Source organism: Callorhinchus milii, unplaced genomic scaffold (assembly GCF_018977255.1).
Source record: "Callorhinchus milii isolate IMCB2004 unplaced genomic scaffold, IMCB_Cmil_1.0 Scaffold6, whole genome shotgun sequence".
NCBI classification, from domain to species: domain Eukaryota; kingdom Metazoa; phylum Chordata; class Chondrichthyes; order Chimaeriformes; family Callorhinchidae; genus Callorhinchus; species Callorhinchus milii.
Genome location: NW_024704747.1, coordinates 2,767,251 through 2,789,707, shown reverse-complemented (window position 1 = coordinate 2,789,707; position 22,457 = coordinate 2,767,251). Strand labels below are relative to the sequence as shown.

Genomic DNA, 22,457 nt, shown 5'->3' with positions numbered 1-22,457 from the left:
TACAGACCCGCTGGGGAAATCAGGGACATTCACCCCTTTGATGTTTCCCATGTAGGACCCAAGCATTTTACTCCCGCTGTCTCTGTAGAACTACCTCCTGTTGTATCTCCGGTTGGTTCTTTTGATTACAGGAGGCATCTGAGCTCAGAGGATCTGTGAAATAAATTGCACACCAAGCCGTAACACACACAGCCTCTGATTGCAGCACAATGCATCCAATTCTTTACTGCATCCCTTGGGGTGTGTGAGGTGGGGGGGGATGAATATCGCATGAATAAACCCCGCACGTGCACACAGCCAAGGCCGAGGGGGATTGTGGAAGGAAGGGAGATGTGCGAAGGCTCACAGAGTAACGTGCTTGGCAAGGGAGTGTCAGAATTGAGTCCAATCTCTGCGGCGGTCTCTAGTCGGGCTGGTCTGCAGGGCTCCAGGGCATTGCTGGTGACAAATCAGCCAAGCCTGGCACCTTTGTCACAGGGGAGACAACTTGGGACAGATTCTTGCCCAACGTACCTTATTGAAACCTAGCGTATTGGTTAGAGCCCTCGCCTTGCAAATGAGAGGATCAGGGTTCGAATCCCGAACGAGGTGAAACCTTAGGTATATTTCCTTCCTCCGCACGCCTCTGTTTAAACTAGCAGTTAGTAGGAAGCCGGTTGTTAGTCAATTGGCGGATCGCGTTCTGGTGGTAATAATCCCTCAAAAAAAAAGGATCACTCAATCCGTGAATGTTGTGGACACTGCTGTGTACATTTGGCTGCCGCAGATTGTACAGTAAATGTACTTTACAGTGTATCGTGTGAAGCTCTTTGAGATGCCTCGAAGATGTGATAAGGCGCCATGTCCAACGCAAGGATTATTATTAATATTATTATTAATCATTTTCAAAACCTTCTACCTTGTCGTTCCAAAGCAGTTGGAAAGTTGGAAACATGAGACGTACGGAAAGTTGTGCTGTGAGGCCTGGACCTCCTTTCCTTTTTTTTCCGTCTCTCTCTCTCTCTAAACAAAAATAAAAGCAAACAAATGGCCTCAGACCGCAAACCCACATCTGCAGAGTGTACCCACATAGAATTTTGTTTGCCTGAATTGGTTCTCAGGAGCTCTGATTGCACGCAGAGCGAGTCACAAAACTTTCCTGTGATGTTTTGTCCAATTTTCAAAAGAACTGCTTGCCCACATCAAGCCACAAGCGACTCCATCACGGAGACGGATGTTGTTTATTCCTTGCATTCTTTTCGTTTCGGGTCAGTTGACCTACGTTTTCGCCACAGTTAAAACCACAGACCCGCCCCGGCGATTCACGAGGCAGAAAACGTAAAGAATCTCTCCTCCTAAGGGAACGACAATTTTAATATTGCTTTTGATCGTGGCAATTCTCGGCCACGAAATACACGGTCCATTCGCGTGACGGTATGTTCCGTGAGGCGCTTTGAGACGTCTCGAAGATTTCGCGATAAGACGCGATATCAAACGCAAGGATTATTATTATTATTATTATTATAATATTACAGAAGTGTTGCTGCTGACTTCTGCGTGTGTTTAACCGATGCAATTGGGTTGGTGCCTCATCACGTTGTCGAGACGTCTTAAAGCATTTAAAGATTTAACCGTTCAGTGTAGTGACTGTGTATTTGTATGCAAACAGGCGGGGCAAAATCTTAGGCAAGTTTCCTTACTCTACACGCCTCTGTTTACCTCGTCGTAAACGGTTACCCGGTTGTTAGTCAATCGGCAGATCACTTTCTGGAATAATAATCCCTTAAAATAATTGGTCACGTCAATCCACGGCTGTTTGTGGGACGCTGCTGTGCGCAATTGGCTGCCACGTTTCGCTCACAAAATGCACAGTCAATTCGCTTTTACAGTGTATTCTGTGAAGCTTTTTGAGAAGTCTCAATGATGTGATGAGCCGTTATATCAAAGCAAGGATTATTATCATTAGTATAAAAGGAGAGGAGAAATGAAGGAATGGTTCCTCCCAACAAAACAATGTTTTTCCTTTACCAGGAAATGGAAGAAATCCGTCAGTGACTTCAAAGAAATGATTCATTTGTTTGTTACCATTAGTAACAACCTAAGAATGAAATCACTTTGAAATAATCCACAAGAACCCAGAGATAACATGCAAGTCTGATTCTGGCATCAAGGCTCTTGCCTCTGAGTCAGAGGTTTGTGTGTTCAAGCTCGTCGTCAAATGCCCATGATGATTGATTCATGATCTGAGCTGACGTTTCAACCCAGTACTAGGGAGCGCTGAAGGTGCCGGAGGTGCCGGCCTTCAGGTGAGACGTTAAAACTGTCTGCCCGTTTGGGTGGACTTTGAAGATCCCATTCAACAACAACAACAACAAAATTACATTTGTAAAGTGCCTTTCACGTCGGGAGGACGTCCCAAGGCGTTAGACAGGCAGAGTCTCGGACCCAAGATGGGGTTCGGGGTAGGGGTGGGTGGATGGCAGGGAGGTCACAGAGGTAGGGGGGAGCAAGACTGTGGAGGGCTTTGAAGGTGAGGACCAGGATCTTGAACTGTATCCTCTGTGTGATGGGAAGCCAGCGGAGTCGGGCGAGGATGGGGGTGATAGGGTCACGGAGCCCGGTGCAGGAGAGGACATTGGGTGCAGAGTTCTGGATGATCTGCAGCCTGTGGAGGGAGGAGTTGGGGAGGCCGACAAGCAGTGAGTTTGTATAGTCGAGCCTCGATGTAAATGAAAGCGTGTATGTATTCGAAAAGAGAAGGGAGTTTTCCCCTGTGTCCTGGCTGACATTGTTAACTTTGTTTGAATGTCAACTTTGTTTGTGAGTTTCACTGAAGTGAGCAAAATTTCAGAGAAATCTTTGAGCAGTTTCTGGAATGGTGGAAGAACGCTGATGAAGATGTTTTGGGAAGGGCAGTGTTTGCACCAGACAGCTTTGTGTGCGTCATCTCAGAGTTTCCAACTTACAATCTGTGGACTAAGCCATTTGTGATTCCCTCCCTTGCCTCCGTCACATCTGCGTCATGACCTGCTCGTCATGACCTGCTCGTCATGACCTGCTCTGCCTTCCCCCACCTCCGCAACGTCGCCCGGCTCCAACATGTCTCACATCGCCCCCGAAACCCTCATCCTCACACACACCTTCATTACATTACTGTGCCAACTCCCTGCTTGTCGGCCTCCCCAACTCCTCCCTCCACAGGCTGCAGATCATCCAGAACTCTGCAGCCCATGTTCTCTCCCGCACCAAACCCCGTGACCCTATCACCCCCATCCTCGCCCAACTCTGCTGGCTTCCCATCACACAGAGGATACAGTTTAAAATCCTGGTCCTCACCTTCAAAACCCTCCACGGTCTTGCTCTCCACTAACTCTCTGACCTCCTAACCACCTACCATCCTGTTCGCTCCCACCGCTCAGCGGGCTCCGGCCTGCTTCTCGTCCCCCGCCTCGCTCGCCCCACTATTGGTGGGTGGGCCTTCCGCCATTCTGCACCCACCCTCTGGAACTCCATCCCGCAGTCCCTCCATCTCGCCCCTTTCCTCGTCACCTTCAAGACTCATTATTATCTCAAGAACCTCCTCTTCGACCGTGCTTTTGATCTCCCTGCTTCCCCCCCCCTGCCCTCCATCCTCCCCCACCCCAACCCCCATCTCGGATCCGAAAGTCTGTCTGTCCAGCGCCTCGGGACGTCCTCCCGACTTGAAAGCTGCCGTGTAAATGTCATTTGTTGTTGTTGGTGGTGTTGGTGGTGGTGGTGAAAGGGAAAAGAAGATTGATCTTACGGTTGTTAATTTATCATCCAACAACATCCCAGTCCCCAACACGCCCTCCCTTTGTTTGGCACAGACAAGCACGGAAAGTGCAAATGATGATTGCTTCATGATACAGTGAATCCCAGCGTTGCGAACAGAGTTCAGTTCATTTATAATTCATTTACAGTTTTATCGAAACCCAAGGCAGAGAAGCTTTACGGACTGTCTTTCTGTTAGTCTGCTAAAAACAACCTACACCCATGTCATGTGTACTTTCACATCATGTGTATTAAAGGCATTCGTTCTTCCCACTCAGTTCCTGTTAACCTTGCAAGCCAAAGCCCTAACGGAGAAGGTAATCCTGTATGAACAAACAGCTCGACAGGCACTCCTTTCAATGGCAAGATTTAGCAGGTCGAACTCCAGCAGTTGCCCGCAACGCCCACTCTGGGGTCCCCAAGCCTGGGCTCTCGCCAACCCACGCCCAATACTCTGGAGAACCCGCTCTTGCTTCAATGCCCGGATTCTCACCCGCACAATACTCCGTATCCCATCAGACCCAGCCCTCGCCAGGCTCCATTGGCTCCCAATTACTGAATGGATAGATTTCAAGATCCTCTCACTCGTTTTCAAATCCCTCCATGCCCTCACACCTCCCTACCTCTCCGATTTGCTTACCCCCGCCCACCCCTCCTACACCCCCCCCACCCACTGCATCCTCTTGGCCATCTCCGGCCTCCTGTCAAGCGCTCCGAGATGCCATTAAATGCAAGTTGTTGTTGTTGCATCTCTGTTAGTCACCCTTACTCTTCTAACTCATCCTCTTGACAAGCCCGACGTCCCTGGGACTGACCAGACTGCAAAAAAATGAGCCTCACACGCAGTACAACTCATCAAAGAGTTTGATTTGCCAGGCCACTCCGCTATTTATTTTTAGAATCGACTTGTATGGGGACTCCAAGACAGAACATTGAATCCACATGTATAAATCGCGGCCAAAAATAGCCGCCGAAAATCGATGGAAACCAAAATCTCCCCCGAAATGGGTCTGTTTTCTATTTTATTTTTTGCAACACCGGATGTTGTTCCAAACTGTTGGTTTTTTTTTTTTTGCTTTTGCAAACCTTTGCGAGGGAAAGCAATGACAGTGGCCGGAGGCAGCTATTAAGCGTCGAGAGAACCCCACAATTTAGGGGGTCAACACATCTAGCTTGTGTTAATCACTGGGCCTTGTGTGTTTTTTTGTTGCAATGATTAAAGTTCGACGTTATGAATGAAATCCTCTGCTTGAACCCAGCGCATGAAACAGCCTCGGGATGCTGTTTGTCAGCAAACCACTAAAACTCAGCATTTTGAGGTTTCCTTGAAGCTTTTAAAATGGGTATTTAAAGGAATGTTAATGGTACTACACATGGACTGACCATTTTGAGCCAAGGCAGTACGTAAATGTGTGGTTAGGTGCAGCGTTAGCCAGAGACGATCGAGTGACACAATCGCTCGATTGTCCGAATTTAAACGTCCACAGAGAAAATTAACAAACGTTTTAACTGTATTTTGCTTCACATATAATAATAATAATAACATTCCTTGCATTTGATGTAGCACCTTATCTCATCTTTGAGACGTGAAGTCTCAAAGCGCTTCACAGAATATACTGTAAAGTGTAATTGACGGAATACTTTGCGGGCGAAACGCGGCAGCCAATTGCGCACAGCAGCGTCCCCACAAACAGTCGCGGATTGAGTGGCCAAATTATTACTATCATTATTATTTTGAAGGCATCGTTACCCCCGGAAAAGCGATTCGCCAATCCACTAACATCCGGGTTCCTACTTACTGCCGGGTAAACTGAGGCATGTGGAGTAAAGAAACTTGCCTACGCTTTCGCCCTGCCCGCCCAGGAATCAAACCCAGGTCCTCTCGCTTGCCAGGCAAGTGCGCTAACCACTAACACTCCAGGACTCTCACTCCAAGTTTCACGGAAGTCGTGAAAATGCAATGAATCCATTGGATCAGTGCTTCCTTTGCTGTAGTGTTATTGGAGAGGCGGTGAATTGAGCAGCGGATGTGCATGATAAAGTGTCAGCCTGGCTTACTCGGCTGTACTCTCGCCTCTGAGTCAGTTTGTGGTGCCCCACATTGAGTGTTTGAACACGTTCTAGGCTGACACACCAACGCGGTGCTGGAGGAGTATTGCCGGAGGCCAGAAATCCTATCTGTATATAAACTTTTCAAGAGTGTGGGCCGTGGAGAACTTTGCCAGTTGTTGAATTCAGTCTTAACTTCCTGTGGGTCGAAAACGAAACTTAGTGAAAACTGGCTTCAAAATTAAGGATACTAATAATGATAATCCCTGCATTTTATACAGCGCCTCATCGGGTCGTTGAGACGCCTCGAAGCGCTTCACAGAATATACAGTAAAGTGGAGTGACTGCAGGCTTTATGGGCGCAGGATGCATTGCGAAGGAAGCATTTAAGAAGTCGCCGAATTCTGGACGTTACAAAATGCCTTTAAAGAGAGGAGGTCAGAGAAGAGGGCGAAACTGGGAGAAACTTGACATGCGCCCGATCATACCTTGGCATTTTGTGAATGAAAGTCGACAGCTCCTCAAACAAAAGGCGTTCTGTGCTGCACAGGGCTTTGCATGCGCTGCTCTTAAGTGTATATTACACGGCATTGTCTAAATGGTTATGTGGGTAAGTAAGAAGGACCTCAGTGTCTGTGGATTAGGGAGGGGAAAATTGCCCAGGCGTCTCAATTTTGATCGCTATCCAGTGGCTGAAAAGTGCGCGCGTGTGGATATTGGATCAGAACAGGATAGGGTTTTGGCTGTGATGCAGTGCACGATTTTAATAGCATTCTGACTCTCACTGTACCTGGGTTCACATGAAGCAGACCCACTCAAGAGGCTTATACGTGCTGGAGTGCTGTCAGCGTCCAGCTCAGTGCGACTCACAACAACTACAACAGCTTGCATTTATATAGCGCCCTTTACAGTACTCACCACCTCCAGAAGAAAAGTGTGGGGTGGGGGGGGTGGGGGGGGTGGGAAATAGACGACTATTTTTTTTCCAAAAAAGCAGCGAGAGAGAGAGAGAGAGAGAAATGCGTTGATGTATTCTGTGTCGAGTTAACCCACTGCGTAATTCCTTAGCGCTTTTGACGCCTTTGATTTTCAAAAAAATAAAATGATAAGAAGAAACAAATAATAATAATTTGGTCGCTCATTCCACGACTGTTTGTGGGGACGCTGCTGTGGGCCATTGCCTGCCGCATTTCGCCCACAAAAATACACCGTCAATTAATTCACTTTACGGTATATTCTGCGATGCGCTTTGAGGTGCCTCAACGGCCTCATGAGGTGCTATATCAAATGCAAGGATTATTATTGTTTTAACACCAAATTTCGCCCCCCCCCACCTCTGAAAAAGACGTACCCTTCTGCAACGAACGCTGCTACAATGAAGTTTTCTCTCTTTTTTTTAAATGAAAAGCTTCTAAAATGTACTCCAGAGCATTCTATTAGTTGCCTCTTATACACTCAAGCAACCCAATAGGGAGACAATTTATCATGCACACCAAAATGATTTTCCCTATAAAAGGTTTCCCACTGTATAACAGGATTTCAATGATTGCAGCTTTTTTCCCAGGATGCGATGAATTCAGAAATGCTCTATGTGCTTGTCTAATTCCACTTGCTATTCAGCCGTTGGGAAGTTCACAGAACACCATCCTTGCAGATGCTCTGGCAAGAAAAGATGTGTGTGTATTTGGAAAGATGAAAAGGTCTTTCAGTCCTCAAAGGGTAAATAGCGCTTTGTACTGAACAAAAAGTGAGTCACCAGATTCTTTAAAGCATGCGTTTTACCCTTATATTAAGGAATATTAAAGAAAACTTTGAATTCAGGCGAGTAGACTTTGGGTATAATCGGATCTCAGTGCCAGCAGCTGCTATGTAATTGCCTTTACAGTTTGTGGGATTATAGTAACGGGAGCATTTTGTTTATATATTGCACCAGTAAAGGAGGATTAAAAGCACCAAAATACAAACTGAATTTGAGACCATCAGTTACCGTCGTTTGTTTTGAAATCACTCTAAACCCAGTCTGGAGCACAGACCAGCAATGTTGAGCAACCCGGTGTTAAATAAGAATCCACTTTGAATTCATTTTAAATCTAATAATAATATAATCCTTGCATTTGATATAGCGCTTTATCACCTCTGAAAAAAGAGAGAGAAAAAATACCTGACCACTCAATCCACGACCGTTTGTGGCACAGTTGGCTGCCGCATTTTGCCCACAGTCACTCCACTTTGCAGCATGTTCTGCGAAGCGCTTGGAGGGGTCTTATCGACGTGATGAGGCGCTGTAACTAAAATCTGAATTAGGGAATTGTTGGGTTTGCTCCCCAGCAAACTGGGCAGGCTTTTGGCGAAAGATAGTGGAGGGACGGTCCTTTAATTGGTATCAGGGCAACAAGGCACGTGGGTTGGGCTGAGAGAATAACAAGGCCCATCTTGGCTCTTGTTGATCTTGAGGATCTCTTGACAGAAACGTACCCAAATAAAGGTACATCTCCAACCTTGAATTCCATCAGGTAACCGTGTCAGCCGGGCTCCGTTGGTTGTGATCTGGCCTCCAGATGAGAAAGTTGGGATCCCGAGCTCACAGTCTAGGTTGATAGTCCAGGACATTATTATGGATGTGTTGCATTGTTCTAGGGCTGTCTTTCAAAAGAAATATTAAACCTGAGGTCCTGTCTATCTATTCAGGTGGATGTTAAGTTCCTATGATATTACTCCAAAAGAGAAAGCTGTTACTCCCGGCCCCAGATAAACTCCATTCATTTCATGGCTGTTTGAACGTGCCTGTCTGTAAATTGGCTGCCGTGTTTGCCTACATATACACAACAACAACAACTTGCATTTATATAGCGTCCTTTACCCAGGGCAGGGTCTTGGAGCGCTTAGCAGTGGCGGAGCCTGACCCCGAGCCGTGGGGAGAGGTAGGAGGTGACCGTAAGCGCGGTCGATGGGGAAGGTCTTCAGGCGTGATCTAAAAAGAGGGGAAGGAGGGGGAGGGTGAGGCGGAGGGATTGGGGGGAAGAGTTCCAAAGCTTTGGGGAGTAGCGGCTGAAAGAGCGGCCGCCGATGGTGGAGCAGAGGGCACAAGGGACACGCATGAAGCCAGAGCCAGACAAGGGAGGCGGTGGGTAGAGGAGTGGGGGGAGACAGCCGGCCAGCAAGGTAGGGAGGTGCCGGGGCGTGAAGGGATTTGTAGACGAGTGAGAGGATCTTGAAATCAATCAGTTCTGTGATAAGGAGCCGGTGGAGCCTGGCTAGGGCTGGTGTGATGGGGGTACGGAGTTTAGTATGGATGACAATACGGTCAGCGGAGTTCTGAATCAGAACTTAACACAGTCACCACACTTGACAGAAATTGTCCGTGAAGAGACATGAGCCGTTTCAGCATTGTATCAAATGCAAGGATTATCTCCGATTGCATTACCCCCCTCGGCTCAAGAAAAGCCCCCCCCCAAAAAAAACGAAACATAAATCTTTGCTTAAAAAAAAAGCACAATTGATACGCATCAGGTGAGAAGATTTAAATCGAGAGAGAAAAAAAAAGGGGGGATTCGGGTTCCGACGATTGAATCGCATCGTTCAAACTACAATGACATAAAATACAACCCTGCGATTGGGTTTTATTTCAAGGCATACTGCATACCTTGGGTGTAATATAACATTATAAGTATATAAGTATTAGGTACTCGCTGCTGAGGACAATTAAATCGTTGAAAAAGAACCTCGCCTGGTTGCATTTGGCCGGCTTCCCATTCAGAACAAAGGACTTGGCAACACTGAACCTTGGGTCAGATTAACCAAGTCTTAGGTTACCCACTGCTACAATCAAGTTCCTTCAGAACAATTGCGACTGTGAGCAGCGTCGGCGGAAAATCATTACATAATAGCGCTCTGCAAAGTGGAATGAAACGAAAAGGCAGTCATCTATCCGAGATCTGAGATGCCACAAACGTGGACTGTCCCCTCTCAGAGAGTCTCGACGTTAAGCGTTTGTGTCAATGCGCTCAGAATTCGAACTGATTAAAAAGCACTGGCGAGCTCGGAACCACCACATTCGACTGACTGCCTTTTGCTGCGGCTCACAAATGTGCAATTCAAATATTTACCTTAAGAGAAACTACTTCACGGGGAGGTCAGCTTATTGTGTGTCCTCTTTCTTGTCTTATCCTGAACAGGCACAGTGCGTCGTAAACTTTTTATGATTCCGATTCGGGTTGAGCACAAACCAACAGTAAACAGTTTCCTGACAATGTCACCAGGATGCCTGTATCTCATCATCATCATCATCATAATAATAATAATCCTTCTATTTGATATTGCGCCTCATCACGTCTTCGAGACGTCTCAAAGCGCCTCAGGGAATATACGGTAAAGTGAATTAACCGTGCATTTTGCGGGCGAAACGAGGCAGCCAATTGCGCACAGCAGCGTCCCCACAAGCAGTTGTGGATTGAAGGGACCAAATTATTATTATTTTTCACTAATTCTTCAATTTCTTTCTTTCTTCTGAATCCCGATCTCATTAGCAGGTGGCAGTTACTTGTCATAAATGTTGACCATGTTCGGACTGGGTTTAGATTTACTCTAATACCTGGCAGTGCAGAAAAATATAGAGTTTTGTCCATAAAACATACAGTAAATTAACTTTACAGTGTATACTGTGAGGCGCTTTGGGACGTCTCAAAGGCGTGATAAGGTGCCGTATCAAAGGCAAGGATTATTATTGTTGTTATTATTAAAACAGGCTTCAAAATTAAAACCGAATTTAAGAATTTGCCAAATCGTGCACGCTCAAAAGTACTAAGGAAAAGAAAGCAAGTTGCTCTCTCCTCATCCACAAAATAGGATAACACGGCGTTAGTATAATAACAAAAATAATCCTTGCATTTGGTGTGGCGCCTTATCACGTCTTCGAGACGTCTCAAAACGTTTCGCGGAATATATTGCGACGTGAATCGTTGTCGAAGAAACCGTTTCCAATCAAACAGATTCTTTCTTTCTTTGCTGCTTTCCTTTCATGTGTGTATCCAGTCTCACTGCGAGTATCATTTAAACGCCAACCTCTTCTTTGGTCGGGGGGGGAGTGGGGGGGGTGGGGGGGGGTGGGTGGGTGGGGGGGGGTGGGTGGTGAATGTGCATATGGTCCCAAGTTGGCTCCGAGCCAGTGCATCCATGCAAGCTCCAGAAACAATAAAGAGCCTTCTACACGTCTGTACTTCAGCCCTTGACCATCTGCTATTCTGTACAATGTGTAATGACATGGTTATGGTCGATGGAGCAGCAGAACAGTGCCAGTGGGAGAACCCACGTTTAGGCTTCTTGCGGATTTTCCTTTCTCTCGCTGAGATGGAAAGCACGGAGCTGGGCTCTGAGGCACGCACTGGCGTTACTCCTTTAGCCACTCACTATTAGATGGGATTTTGTTTTGCCCTTCGATTTTCCTCCTCCTCCTCCTCCTCCTCCTCCTGTGAGGAAAGACTTAGTCACCGTTCATTGAGCTCGAAAACCTCGCAGAAATCTCGCTCAACTAACAGGCAAAAACCCTCAGGTTCCATGGATAATCCGCGCATTCCCAGGGAGGTTCACAGGTAATTGCTGGCAAGGGCTCTCTCTCCCCCACCCCCCCGCATCTGTCTTTAAATCATGTAGCCTACCGTTTAGAGCACTCGCCTCACGAGCCAGAGGACCTGGGTTCGACTCCCATGTGAGCTGAAACCTTAGGCAAGTTTCCTTACTCCACACGCCTCTGTTTGCCTAGCAGTGAGTAGGAACCCGGTTGTTAGTCGATTGGCAACCCCTTTCCCGGGGTTAATAAGACTTTCAATAAAAAATTAGCCACTCAATCCACGACTGTTTGCGGGACACTGCCGTGAGCAACTGACTGCCACATTTTGCCCATAAAATCCACTTTACAATGCATATTCTGTGAAGCGCTTTGAGGCGTCTCAACGACGTGCGAAATCAAACGCTCCGTGTAGAGATGACGAGATGCACAGAATTAAAACGTTCAATTTATTTTGTTCCGATTTAAAGTTGTTTTTAAAGTCTCCGGCTTAATCCCGGAGGACCTTTATTGCAAGAATAAAGTCAGCCCTGAAATTAGCTTCTTTACTGTAAGAGAATTGTTTTTTATTGCAATTCCACAGTTTATGAGCTGTAAACCAGCAAAACCATCTGGTTTGCAGAGATGGGCGTTTCCCTGGACCTATGAACAATTAAAGGTTTAAAGGAAATAGACCACTATAGAGTGGTGCAGAATACACAAAGGCATTTTGTTTTCAAAAATAAGGAATGATGTACATAATTGGATAACACTGAACAGCCTCAGAACAGTAAATTCCTCTTCGTATTAATCATAATAATCCTTGCATTTGATATAGCGCCTTCATCCCGTCGTTGAGACGTTTTACAGCGCTTCACAGGATATACTGTAAAGTGGGGGGGGAATCGCGGCAGCCACTTTTCACACAGCAGCGTCCCACAAGCGGCCGTAGAGCGAGCGATCAATTTTATTCGAGGGATTGTTGGCCAGGACACCGGGAGAGAGAAACGGCCTTCTCTCTTCGAATAGTGGTATGGGATCTTTAACGTCCGCCTGAACAGGCAGACCTCGATTTAATGTCTCACCTGAAGGGCGGCACCTCTGATAATGCAACACACGCCACGCCCAGCGCTGCAATGGAGGGTCAGCTCAGACTATGTGATTCCAAGTCCCGAAGAGGGGTGTCTGACACATGCGGAAACCCATCCCCGCGCTTAAGAGCATCCAAACCAAACCGAGACAAAAATTGGGTCACTCAATCCACGACTGTGCGTGGCACACCGCTGTGGGCAATTGGCTGCCAAGTTTTGCACACAAAATATACAATCAATTCACTTCACAGTGAAGCTTTTTGAGGCGCTACATATATGAAATGCAAGGATTGTTATTGTTAGGAAAATACTACAAACTACACATAGTTGAACTGACCAGAAAACCAGCTCGTAATGTTGGGTTCTCCCATAACATGGGCAGTAACATTTTTCCTCCTTTCTGCTTGTTCATTGATGCCTTTGATGCCTTTGATGAAACAACCCAATGTACAGGCTCAGACTGATCTACGAAGCCAACTACTCCGCGCAGCTCCGAACAATGAAGGGAGGGAGGCTTCTATTTAGGAGCGAACCTTTCAAATATATCATATTATATCAACAATCGTTAATAAACAAACACATCAAAAGAGCCTGTATTTACGTGGCTGATGTGAGTCATTAGCTCAATGTTTACGTCGCCAATTAATTATCAGAAAATTATCAAAAGGTTTTTTCGTTTCCATGTAGCATCATCCAAATAGTTACCTAAATCCCACATGAACTCACGCAGAATCTTTCCTCATAGTGTCCCAGAGTGTATTGCTTAGAGCATTCACCTCAAAAGCGAGAGGAGAGGGTTTGATTCCTGGACGAGGCAAGTTTCCTTACTCCACACGCTTCCGTTTCCCCCCCCAGTATTAAATAAGAACCCGGTTGTTAGTCGATTGACGGATCGCTTTTCTGGGGGTAATAATCCCTTCAAAATTAATAATAATAATTTGGTCACTGAATCAAATTTTGCCCACAAAAATACCAAGCCAATTCACTTTACAGTATATTCCTTGAAGTGCTTTGAGATGTTTCGACGACAGGATAAGGTGCTACACGAAATGCAATAATAATAAATGGTTGTACTTTTGGTGCAAAGAGTTATCAATGCAACAAACGAAAAGCATTCCTATGTCCGCGCTTCACCTAATGTCAGAAATAATTTTCTTCAGTACGATTTAGTGTGATTAGAGTGTGATGACTCAACAGCCGAACACTTTTAAACTGAGCGTATTAATAGTTCAAAGCATCCCCACCCTCTGCGCACCACAAAGGAATAAATTCTTCATTCGGCAAACAATTCGGTGCATTGCTTCTCAAATACGTGTCTTTGTTAAAAAAAAACAAAGAGAGATTTCCCCCCTCAAAGGAAATAACTTCACTTGCTATTCTACCCCAATGATAAAGAGTTTTAAGGAGATAGTGTTTCGTTTGATGGTCTGTATGCTGGCAGTGTTTCAGAACTTCTTAACCCTTTGTCTTCGTGTGGTGGGGTGGGGGTGGGGGGGGGTAAAACCTTTCTACTTTCTCTGCTAAAGGGATATGGTTACCTAGAATCAAAAGATGCCATACTTACAAGTGCGCTCGAAAGTTTTCTTTAATTATCATCGGGGGCAATTGATACCTGGCGCCTTTCAAAACGTAATGAAATATCATTACAGAATATGCCTTGAAATATTCATTTAATGGTAAAGGGATAACCATTTTGTGAAGTCTCTTCAAAGTTGGGCCTTTGCGGTGTGTAAACCTAAACCGCAATTTTGATCAAAAAGGTCCCCTTGATCAACCTTTTCTTTCTTTACCGTGCTTAACACTCACGTATCTGTTAGCACCCAAAGTATTGCAATAAAAGTAGCTGGACTTGAGTTTCTTCTCTGATACCTGAGTAAACCGTCGGTTTTACTTAGCTCAAGCACTTCTTTGTGAGACCAAAGTCTTCAAATCTTCAAATCTTCAATGCATGGATTCTTCCAATGTTACGCCCAGTATAGTCTTACTTAATAGAAATCCTTGCATTCGATACAGCGGCTTAATACGTCTCCGAGACGTCTCAAAGCGTTGCGCAGAATCTACTGACTGTACATTTTGTGGGCGAAATGCGACAGCCAATTGCGCACAGCAGCGTCCCCACAAACGGTCGTGGATGGAGCGACCAATTGTTTTTTTTTTTGGAGTCATTATTGCTCCCGGAAAAGCATTCCCGCCAATCAACTAACAACTGCGTTCCTACTGACTGCTGCGTATAACCTACCTCCTTTGAAGGCCTTTGACTAACTCTCCTACAGTAAGGCAATTCGGGGAAACACCACCATTGGCCAAATAAAGCATTCACACCAAGTCACAAACTGTCGATTTTCTTTTTATTATAGCCAAACTGTACAGAGGTTCCAAATAACCCAGCTGGCATTTGGGAGGGAGGGAGGGAGGGAGGGAGGTTGGGTGGGTGGGTGGGAGGTGCAAAAAAGATAGCTGGGTATGGATAAGTTATAAATTATTGGTACGTATAACAAAACACGATAATGGACACATTGATGGTTGATATTAACTGATATCTCACTACGAAACTGTGCTCTACTTTGCAATCCACATGGCATGCGCTTAAGTGTCGAAAAGATGCATTGGGGTGAAATGAAACATACTTGTTACTTGCAAATCGCTTTCATCACTAAATTTCTGCGTGGGTCGTGCTATCTACCCTAAGGTACGGTATTTACACGCCTTGTACCATCTTTGGTTCAATTGTCTGATCCCTTTGATATGTATTATACATTTCGATTTTTTTTCCCCCCCAGAATTCTTTTTTCTTTCTATAAAAATATCATTTTCATTGTTTTTCGCTTCTCTTAAAAAAAAATGGCAGTTCATTCTTTAGAAACGGAATCACGTTACTTTCAGTGCAAATAGAAAAACGCGAGAGAGAGAGAGACAGAGAGAGAGGAAGAGAGAGAGAGAGAGAGAAAGACAAACCATCTCCAAAACACACACATTCCCCGTGTACAAGGGAAGCAAAAGATTTAGCATCAAAATATTTCCGAAAGATTTTAAACGGTTAACTTGGGCTTATCGGTTCAATCACTTACATTGCATAGCTCCCAATCATCACATATTAAACAAGATGCCAAGAGCACAGAAACAGGAGGAGGCCATTCAGCTCCTGGAGCCCGTTCCGCCATTCTATTAGATCACGGCTGATCTGTACCTCAACTCCAATTACCCGCCTTTGCCCCACATCCCTTGACTTCCTCAGCTCAGGTCCAAATCCCTGACTGTCCAGCGCCTTGGGACGTCCTCCCGACGTGAAAGGCGCGACACAAGCGTAATTTGTATCGCATCGATACCCTGAACCGACAAAAAAAAAATTATCCATCTCAGTCTTGAAGATTTGGACGGATCCAGTATCCACGGCCTTTTGGGGGGGTGGTGGGGGGTTGGGGGGGGGGGAGAGAATAGTTCCAGATTTCCACTGCCCTTTGTGTAAAAAAATGCTTCCAGATTTCACTCCTATACCGTTGATAGGTGCATCGTGAATGTACCACTTAATTTTCAAGGCATTCGATGTAGCGAGTAGCGAATTTCAAGTGCTATTTGTGCATTCAGTGATGACCTCTCAAGTCCTATGTGATTCCAACATATGGCTAACATGTGCATGTTCTGTTACAGGTGACCCAAGCAGTGTAGAACCACTTTCTCTTAACAGGTGTGAGCAAGTTACCCCATACTGAACACAAATTGTACTTTAGACCTTTATTTATACGTGAGAGGGTAAAATGGAGAGGGGGAGGGAGAACAGAGATGGTGAAGGATGAGAGGATGAGAGAGGGGGGAAGGCAGGGAGAAAGAGAAATAGGGGTGGACCAGAGAGGGGGAGAGCGAGTGAGAGAAACAAAATACGGAGATGTGAGGGGAAAGGGATATCGATCAAGAAAGAACAGAGGGTTGGCCAGGGGCAAAGAAAGAGATGGAGAAAGACAGATGAAAGGAGAGATAATGAACAGAGAGAGAGAGAGAGAATGAGAACAGGTGAAGACAGAAAGCAAAAGAGAGAGAGAGAGAGGTGAGAAGGAAAGCAAGAGAGGAGATGACCTGTCTATAGTTCCATTATACAGATAAATAACGTGGGACTTTCTGCCCGGCACGATTTCCCACTGCTTGTCCAGCTCGGACCACCCTTACCCGTGAGGGCTTTGGCTTGCGGGGTTAAACAGGAGCTGAGTGGGAGGATTCCCTGTCCCTCAGTGACCGGTCGGCCCTTCCAGGTCCTGCCGACGAGCCGGGCCGGGCTGTGCTGCCATCAGCAGCGAGTGCCTTGGAATACTGGCGCCGAGCTCAGGAACCGGACTGGAGAGACCGTCACAGAGGGTGGGTTCGATTCCCACGTCCCGTTGCCAAGCAGGTCACCTTGAAGCCAGTTCAGCTCCAAGGAGATCCCGCTTACCTCCTCCCGAGGAAGATAATGCGGTGGGAAATTAACTGAAGCGGGAACAAAAGCTTGTGGAAGCACCCAGGAAGTGAGCTGAGGGGCAGGTTTCATTTCATTCCCTCCCCCCCCCCATTCTCTCGCTCTCCGTTCCAGCCATTGGTCGCGCTTGGAGGGTGTCCACAAAGTCCTGTTGGCCCCCATTTTTTTCTCTCTCTTTACACAGCGCACTGACCAACAACCGAAACCTGTGGAAGAATGATGATCATTGTGTTCAGAAGGACTTAATCGGAGTCTGTACAAGTGTTTAACTGTGTTCAGACGTCCAGAAGATCGGTGCGTGAGTGTGAGCCCCATCATTTTCATGGCAGATAATGATCCATCGACATCTTCCATGACACGGATGGAGTGAGGGATCAAAATATATCTCTGACAGCTTGTTCCAGCTCCTCCGCAGTCTCTTAGAGCTGTTTTGTAACAGGAGGGGTGGGGTGTAACAGGACTTTGTGGACACCCTGTAGTTTATTTGTTGTGAAAGCAGAGGTGTGCTTCTCTGATTTTCTCCCTGGGGCGGGGGTGGGGGGGGGGGGAAGGAGGGAGAAATGGGGACAGGGGGGCGGAGGAGAAAGTCTCTTTTAATTCCATCATTAAGTTCGTCGTTTAAAAAATATACAGTTGGGCGTTAGCCCGAGATATATATGCAAAGGGGCATGTTGATTGATTGTGGTTCGTGTCGTAACCTGACTGAGATCACTTTGCATAACCTCCGAACTCTCAAACAAGCTGCGAATTAATAATAAAAAAAAACACTCAGTCCAAATATTGTGCTTCGATTCTCTCTCGCTCTCTCTCTCTCTCTCGCTCTCTCGCTCTCTCTCGCTCTCTCTCTCTCTCTCCTTTTTTTGCATCATAAATAATTAGACGGTTCGATTTTCCCTTTTTCTTTTTTTTCAAAACGAGAGCGCGTTTCCAGGCAGGAGACATGAAACTGCATTTCACAGGTGAGTCATTTCACACGGATGTCTCTTGCGGGGTTTTTTTTTGTTGCATTCAGAGCACTTAAGAGGGCCTCAAGGTGTGCCTTAATTCGCTTTATGTGATGTGGATTGGGTGTGCGAGAGTGTGAGAGAGTGGGGTGGGGTTTGGTGAGATGCCATTAACTCGGCATTGATCATTGGGGAGTCCTGAGGCGTAGTGGTTAGATCGCTCGCCTCGCAAGTGAGAGGACCTGGGTTCAATCAATTCCCGGGCGGGGCGAAACCTTAGGCAAGTTTCCTTACTACGCACGCCTCTGTTTACCCAGCGGTACGCAGGAACCCGGTTGTTTAGTCGATTAGCGGATCGCTTTTCCGCCGGCAATAAACCCTCAAAAAAAAATTGTAAAAATAATAATTTGGTCACCCAAACCACGACTGTTTGTGGTACACTGCTGTGCGCGATTGGCTGCTGCGTTTCGCCCACAAAATAGTTGTCCCATTGGGGAGGGGAAAGTAGAGGCGGTGATGGTGGATGAGGGGGGAAGGGGTGGTGGTGGTGGTGGTGGGTGGCGGGCGGGGGGGGTGGGGGGGGGGGGTAGGAGAATGGAAGAGTAAAAAAAATTGATATCAGTGGCAAGCTGTGCGGTTTGAGATGGTTAGACTCCAGCAGTTACCCCCAACGCACACTCTGGGCTCCTCCCCCCTCCCCTCCTCTCCCCCCAAGCCTTGGCTCTTGCTAACCTGCGCCTAATACTCTCCGGAATTAGGTAAGCAGGGTGCGTCCCTCCAGGGAGAGAGAGAGAGAGAGAGAGAGAGAGAGAGAGCGCGGTCCATCCCAACAATCTCTCTCCGGGATTTCCATGTGTAAGGGGGAGACGCAGGGAATTCTCAGTTGGGTTTGGAGACTCTCAAAGCGACGGCGATGGGTATCCGCGTGTGTCAGACGCCCCCAAAATAAAAATAAGAAGAATTGAAGTGTGAAACTCGCCAGCCTTTCGGTGTGAGTCAATGAAATGCAGTGTGTGGGGGATCAACGGCTTTTTTTCTATATATATATAATATAATATATAATACATATATAAAACCAAGTGTCCGGAAAGGAAAGCCAGCCAGATAAGATAAGGTAAGGTAAGATAAGAGGGCGGGCTCCGGTCATGTGCACCCGCACTCTTCCACGATCATATTGGGGACGTCTCTCTTCACGATATTGTACTCGTCGTCGAAGTAGAGCATGGACATGGTGCTGAGTTTGGTGGGCACGCAACACGAGTGCATGGCCTCGGGGTTCATGCCTCGCATCCTGTATTGGTTCACGACGGCCGTGTGGAAGGAGGAGGCCGAGCCGGGGGCTCCCGCCATGTAGGCCGGGCACCTCCCTTCGCAGTAGTTACCGAAGTAACCGGTCGGCGCTATGATCCAGTCGTTCCAGCTGATCAGTCGGAAGTCGATGTAAAACTGCTGACGGCAGCACAGGTTCGTCCTCCCGTCGCACTCCAGCCCCCGCTTGCGGATGTGGTGCCTGCTCTCCATCTCCAGGGCCTGCACGGCGAGGAAGGGGCGGTGGGACTGATCGCTGCTGTCCACCAACACGGGGGAGACCGACAAACCCTGGCAGCCGTCGCAACGCACCTCCAGGTTCTGCCTCCGTTCCCCCTTGGCAAAGTGATCCTGCACCGGCCCGGTCAAGGGGAAAGTGTGCCAACTGCTCCTCTTGAGATCTACTCTCTTCTCTACCCAAGACCACTTGTCAATGGCACCCGCCTCTTGATAAAGGATCCGCACAGTCACTTTCCTCCTGCTGCTGCTGCTGCTGTTGTTGTTGTTGTTGTTGCCCTTCTCCCAGTTGGACGGTAGCAGCTTGAGATAGAGCCACAGGTTGGCTTGCTGGACGAAGAGGTTCGGGTTGCCCTCGTTGGAAATCAGGAAGTACAGACCCGACGTGGGAGAAGCGAGGTCATCTGTATTGAAAGGACACATCACACACACACACACGCACACACACACAGTGTGTTAATTAATCCTTGTATAACGCCCGCTGTTCCATTTCCCGCGCACATACACCTATTGGTTAGAGCGCTCGCCTCGTAAGCGAGAGGACCTGGGTTCGATTCCCAGGCGGGGCGAACCCTGAGGCAAGTTTCCTTACTCCACACACACGCCTCTGTTTACCCGGCAGTAAGTAGGAACCCCCATTGTAAGTCGATTGGCGGATTGCTGACCGGGGTAATAATCCCTCCCCTCAAAAAAAAAATAATAATAATAATAATAATTCGCTCACTCAATCCACTGCTGTGCGCAATTGGCTGCCAACAAAATATACAGTTAATTCACTTTACAACACAAGGCATTGATCTGGTAGCAAGGGAACAGGCGCCGCTGGTGTAGTGGTATCATGCAAGATTCCCATTCTTGCGACCCGGGTTCGATTCCCGGGCGGCGCAGTAAATTTTCGCCCCCAAAAAACCCACCGCCGATACATTTCATAATAGCCCCAAACTGATTTCCTCGGTTTTGAACTGTGAGTTCACATTTCTTTTTATCTTATATTCACAAACTGTCACTGTTACAACACATTCCCATCAGAATGAAATATTAAATATTAACTTAAACAGGGATACTTGTAAATTATGTGTTATATATATTGTATATATATTCAGGAGACTTGAAATTTTTGTTCGGGACAGAGCTTTTGAGCTGTCGAAGCGAACAAACCGGAAAAGCTTTTCCCCGAATCTCGGGAACTCTCTCCCTCAATTCCTCTGCCTTTCCCCCCTTCCATCCTTCCCCAACTTCAGAAGTGAAGACCTTCCTGGTCGACCGTGACTACCGTCACCAACCCCCTCCGCCAACTGTCAAGCTCTCTGGGACCCTCCCCTGCCCTGGAGGGGGCTATATAAATGCAAGTCGTCGTCGTAGTATCGTTATGGTATTCTCAGACCCATCGATGTTCTGACTTCACGCAAACGTGTGAAGACCTCAAGGATACTCATTCATCCTCTGAACGGCCGAGTCAGTCAATGATCGCATGGAATTGTCAGTTTGGTTTGGATATATAAGTACGGTGATGGGTTTTCGCGAGAAAGAGAGAGAGAGAGAGAGAGAGAGAGAAAGAGAGAGGGAGAGAGAAACGATTTGGGGTGATTTGGGGTAATACAAAATTACATTTGTCTCGCGCCTTCCACGTCGGGAGGACGTCCCGAGGCTGTGGATTTGCATTTCAAATGTAGATTTCTGAATGAGTTGTGGGCATTTAGATACTTCGGTGTGTGTGTGTGTGTGTGTGTGTGTGTGTTAAAAAACACTCAGTTTCACAGTTTTTTTTTCGTGGCAGTTAACTTAAGGTCAAAACCTTGAGCCAAGCAGCTGTCTTAAGTGCTTTGATAAATACACCGAGGTATTTCAACTTTCCAAAGCACGTTTATTCAGCGCTGCAGTAAACTTTATAAGGTAGTAAAGGGAATGAATGCATGCTTGCACGGCACTTGTAAAATTGCCCAGTGCTGATGGTTTCAATTTTGCCATTAAGAAATCTGATTCGCTCCAATTCGTTTCGCCCACAAAATATACCGTCAACTTCACTTTGCGGTGTAATCCGTGAAGCGCTTTGAGACGTCTGGAAGACGTGATAAGGGGCTGTATCAAATGCGGGGATTACTAATGATATTATCTTAAGACCGGCATGGATTTCGATGCGCTAGTGGTGAGTGTGTGCGTGCGTGTGCGTGCGTGTGTGTGTGTGTGTGGAGGGGGTGGGGAAGGGGGAAGGGGTGGGGGGAAGAGAGGAAATTAACCTGTTTCAGCAAATAACAAGAGAGAAGGGTGCAGGTAACAAATCAGGTAATGTGTGGGACAAATAGTGCACATGCCAACATGTGCGCTCTTTTATTTTATCCCACAATTAAGTGAATGAACGTGCAAGTAAATCAAAGTTTCCCCCCACACACACACACGCACACGCACACGCACGCACACACACACACAGTGTGATAAATTACCTGGACTTTAAACGATACATAAAGCGTCACTGCAGATTTATGTTTTCTATTATGTAATTCTGAAACATAATATATCCCAAGGGGATGGGGGTGATATTAAAATTCTCGCTGGACACTCGGGTCTTAATATTTGCTCTCAAGCAAAGTAACAGCGTGCTTCGAGTGCGTTTTTTTTACGGTAAGGCTTCAACAGTCACCTAAAGTGTTTGCGCCAAGCTCACTCTAAAAATATAACAACAATAATCCTCGCATTTGAAGAAGCCACTCATCGCGTCTTCGAGACGTCTCAAAGCGCTTCACAGAATGTACTGCGGCACGAACGGACTGCGTGCCCTGTGGAACGAAACGCGGCAGCCAATCGCACACAGCGGCGTCCCGAAACAGTCGTGGCCTTTTTCCCTTCTCTTTCATATAAATACATACATCTAATTTTTACAGAAATAAAGCAGAGGTGAAGCCGATCCACATCAGTATGAAAACAAAAACCTTGTCAATGATGCTTTGTCTCTCTCCTCCTGTGTTTGTGCCTGTAGTGTGTGTGTGCGTGCGTGCGTGCGTGCGTGTGTGTGTGTTTTTTTTTGGTGGCACATTTCAAGAGCGAGAGAGAAAGAGAGAAAGAGAGAAAGA

The 22,457-nt window shown here is 46.7% G+C and overlaps 1 protein-coding gene and 1 non-coding gene across 2 annotated transcripts in view; one reads left to right on the top strand and one right to left on the bottom strand.

The window, feature by feature from the left end:
* Positions 1–18,949: 18,949 nt before the first annotated feature.
* Positions 18,950–22,457, bottom strand: part of LOC103180483 (inhibin subunit beta B) — a 5,653-nt gene continuing 2,145 nt past the window's right edge. The window contains exon 2 of the mRNA XM_042336357.1: positions 18,950–19,793. Within this exon, the coding sequence (XP_042192291.1) occupies positions 18,988–19,793 (806 nt within the window). The 3' untranslated portion in view covers positions 18,950–18,987. The remainder of the gene's footprint in view (positions 19,794–22,457) is intronic.
* On the top strand, positions 20,206–20,276 carry trnag-ccc. Its single transcript has one exon. It is a non-coding gene; the product is annotated as a tRNA-Gly (tRNA).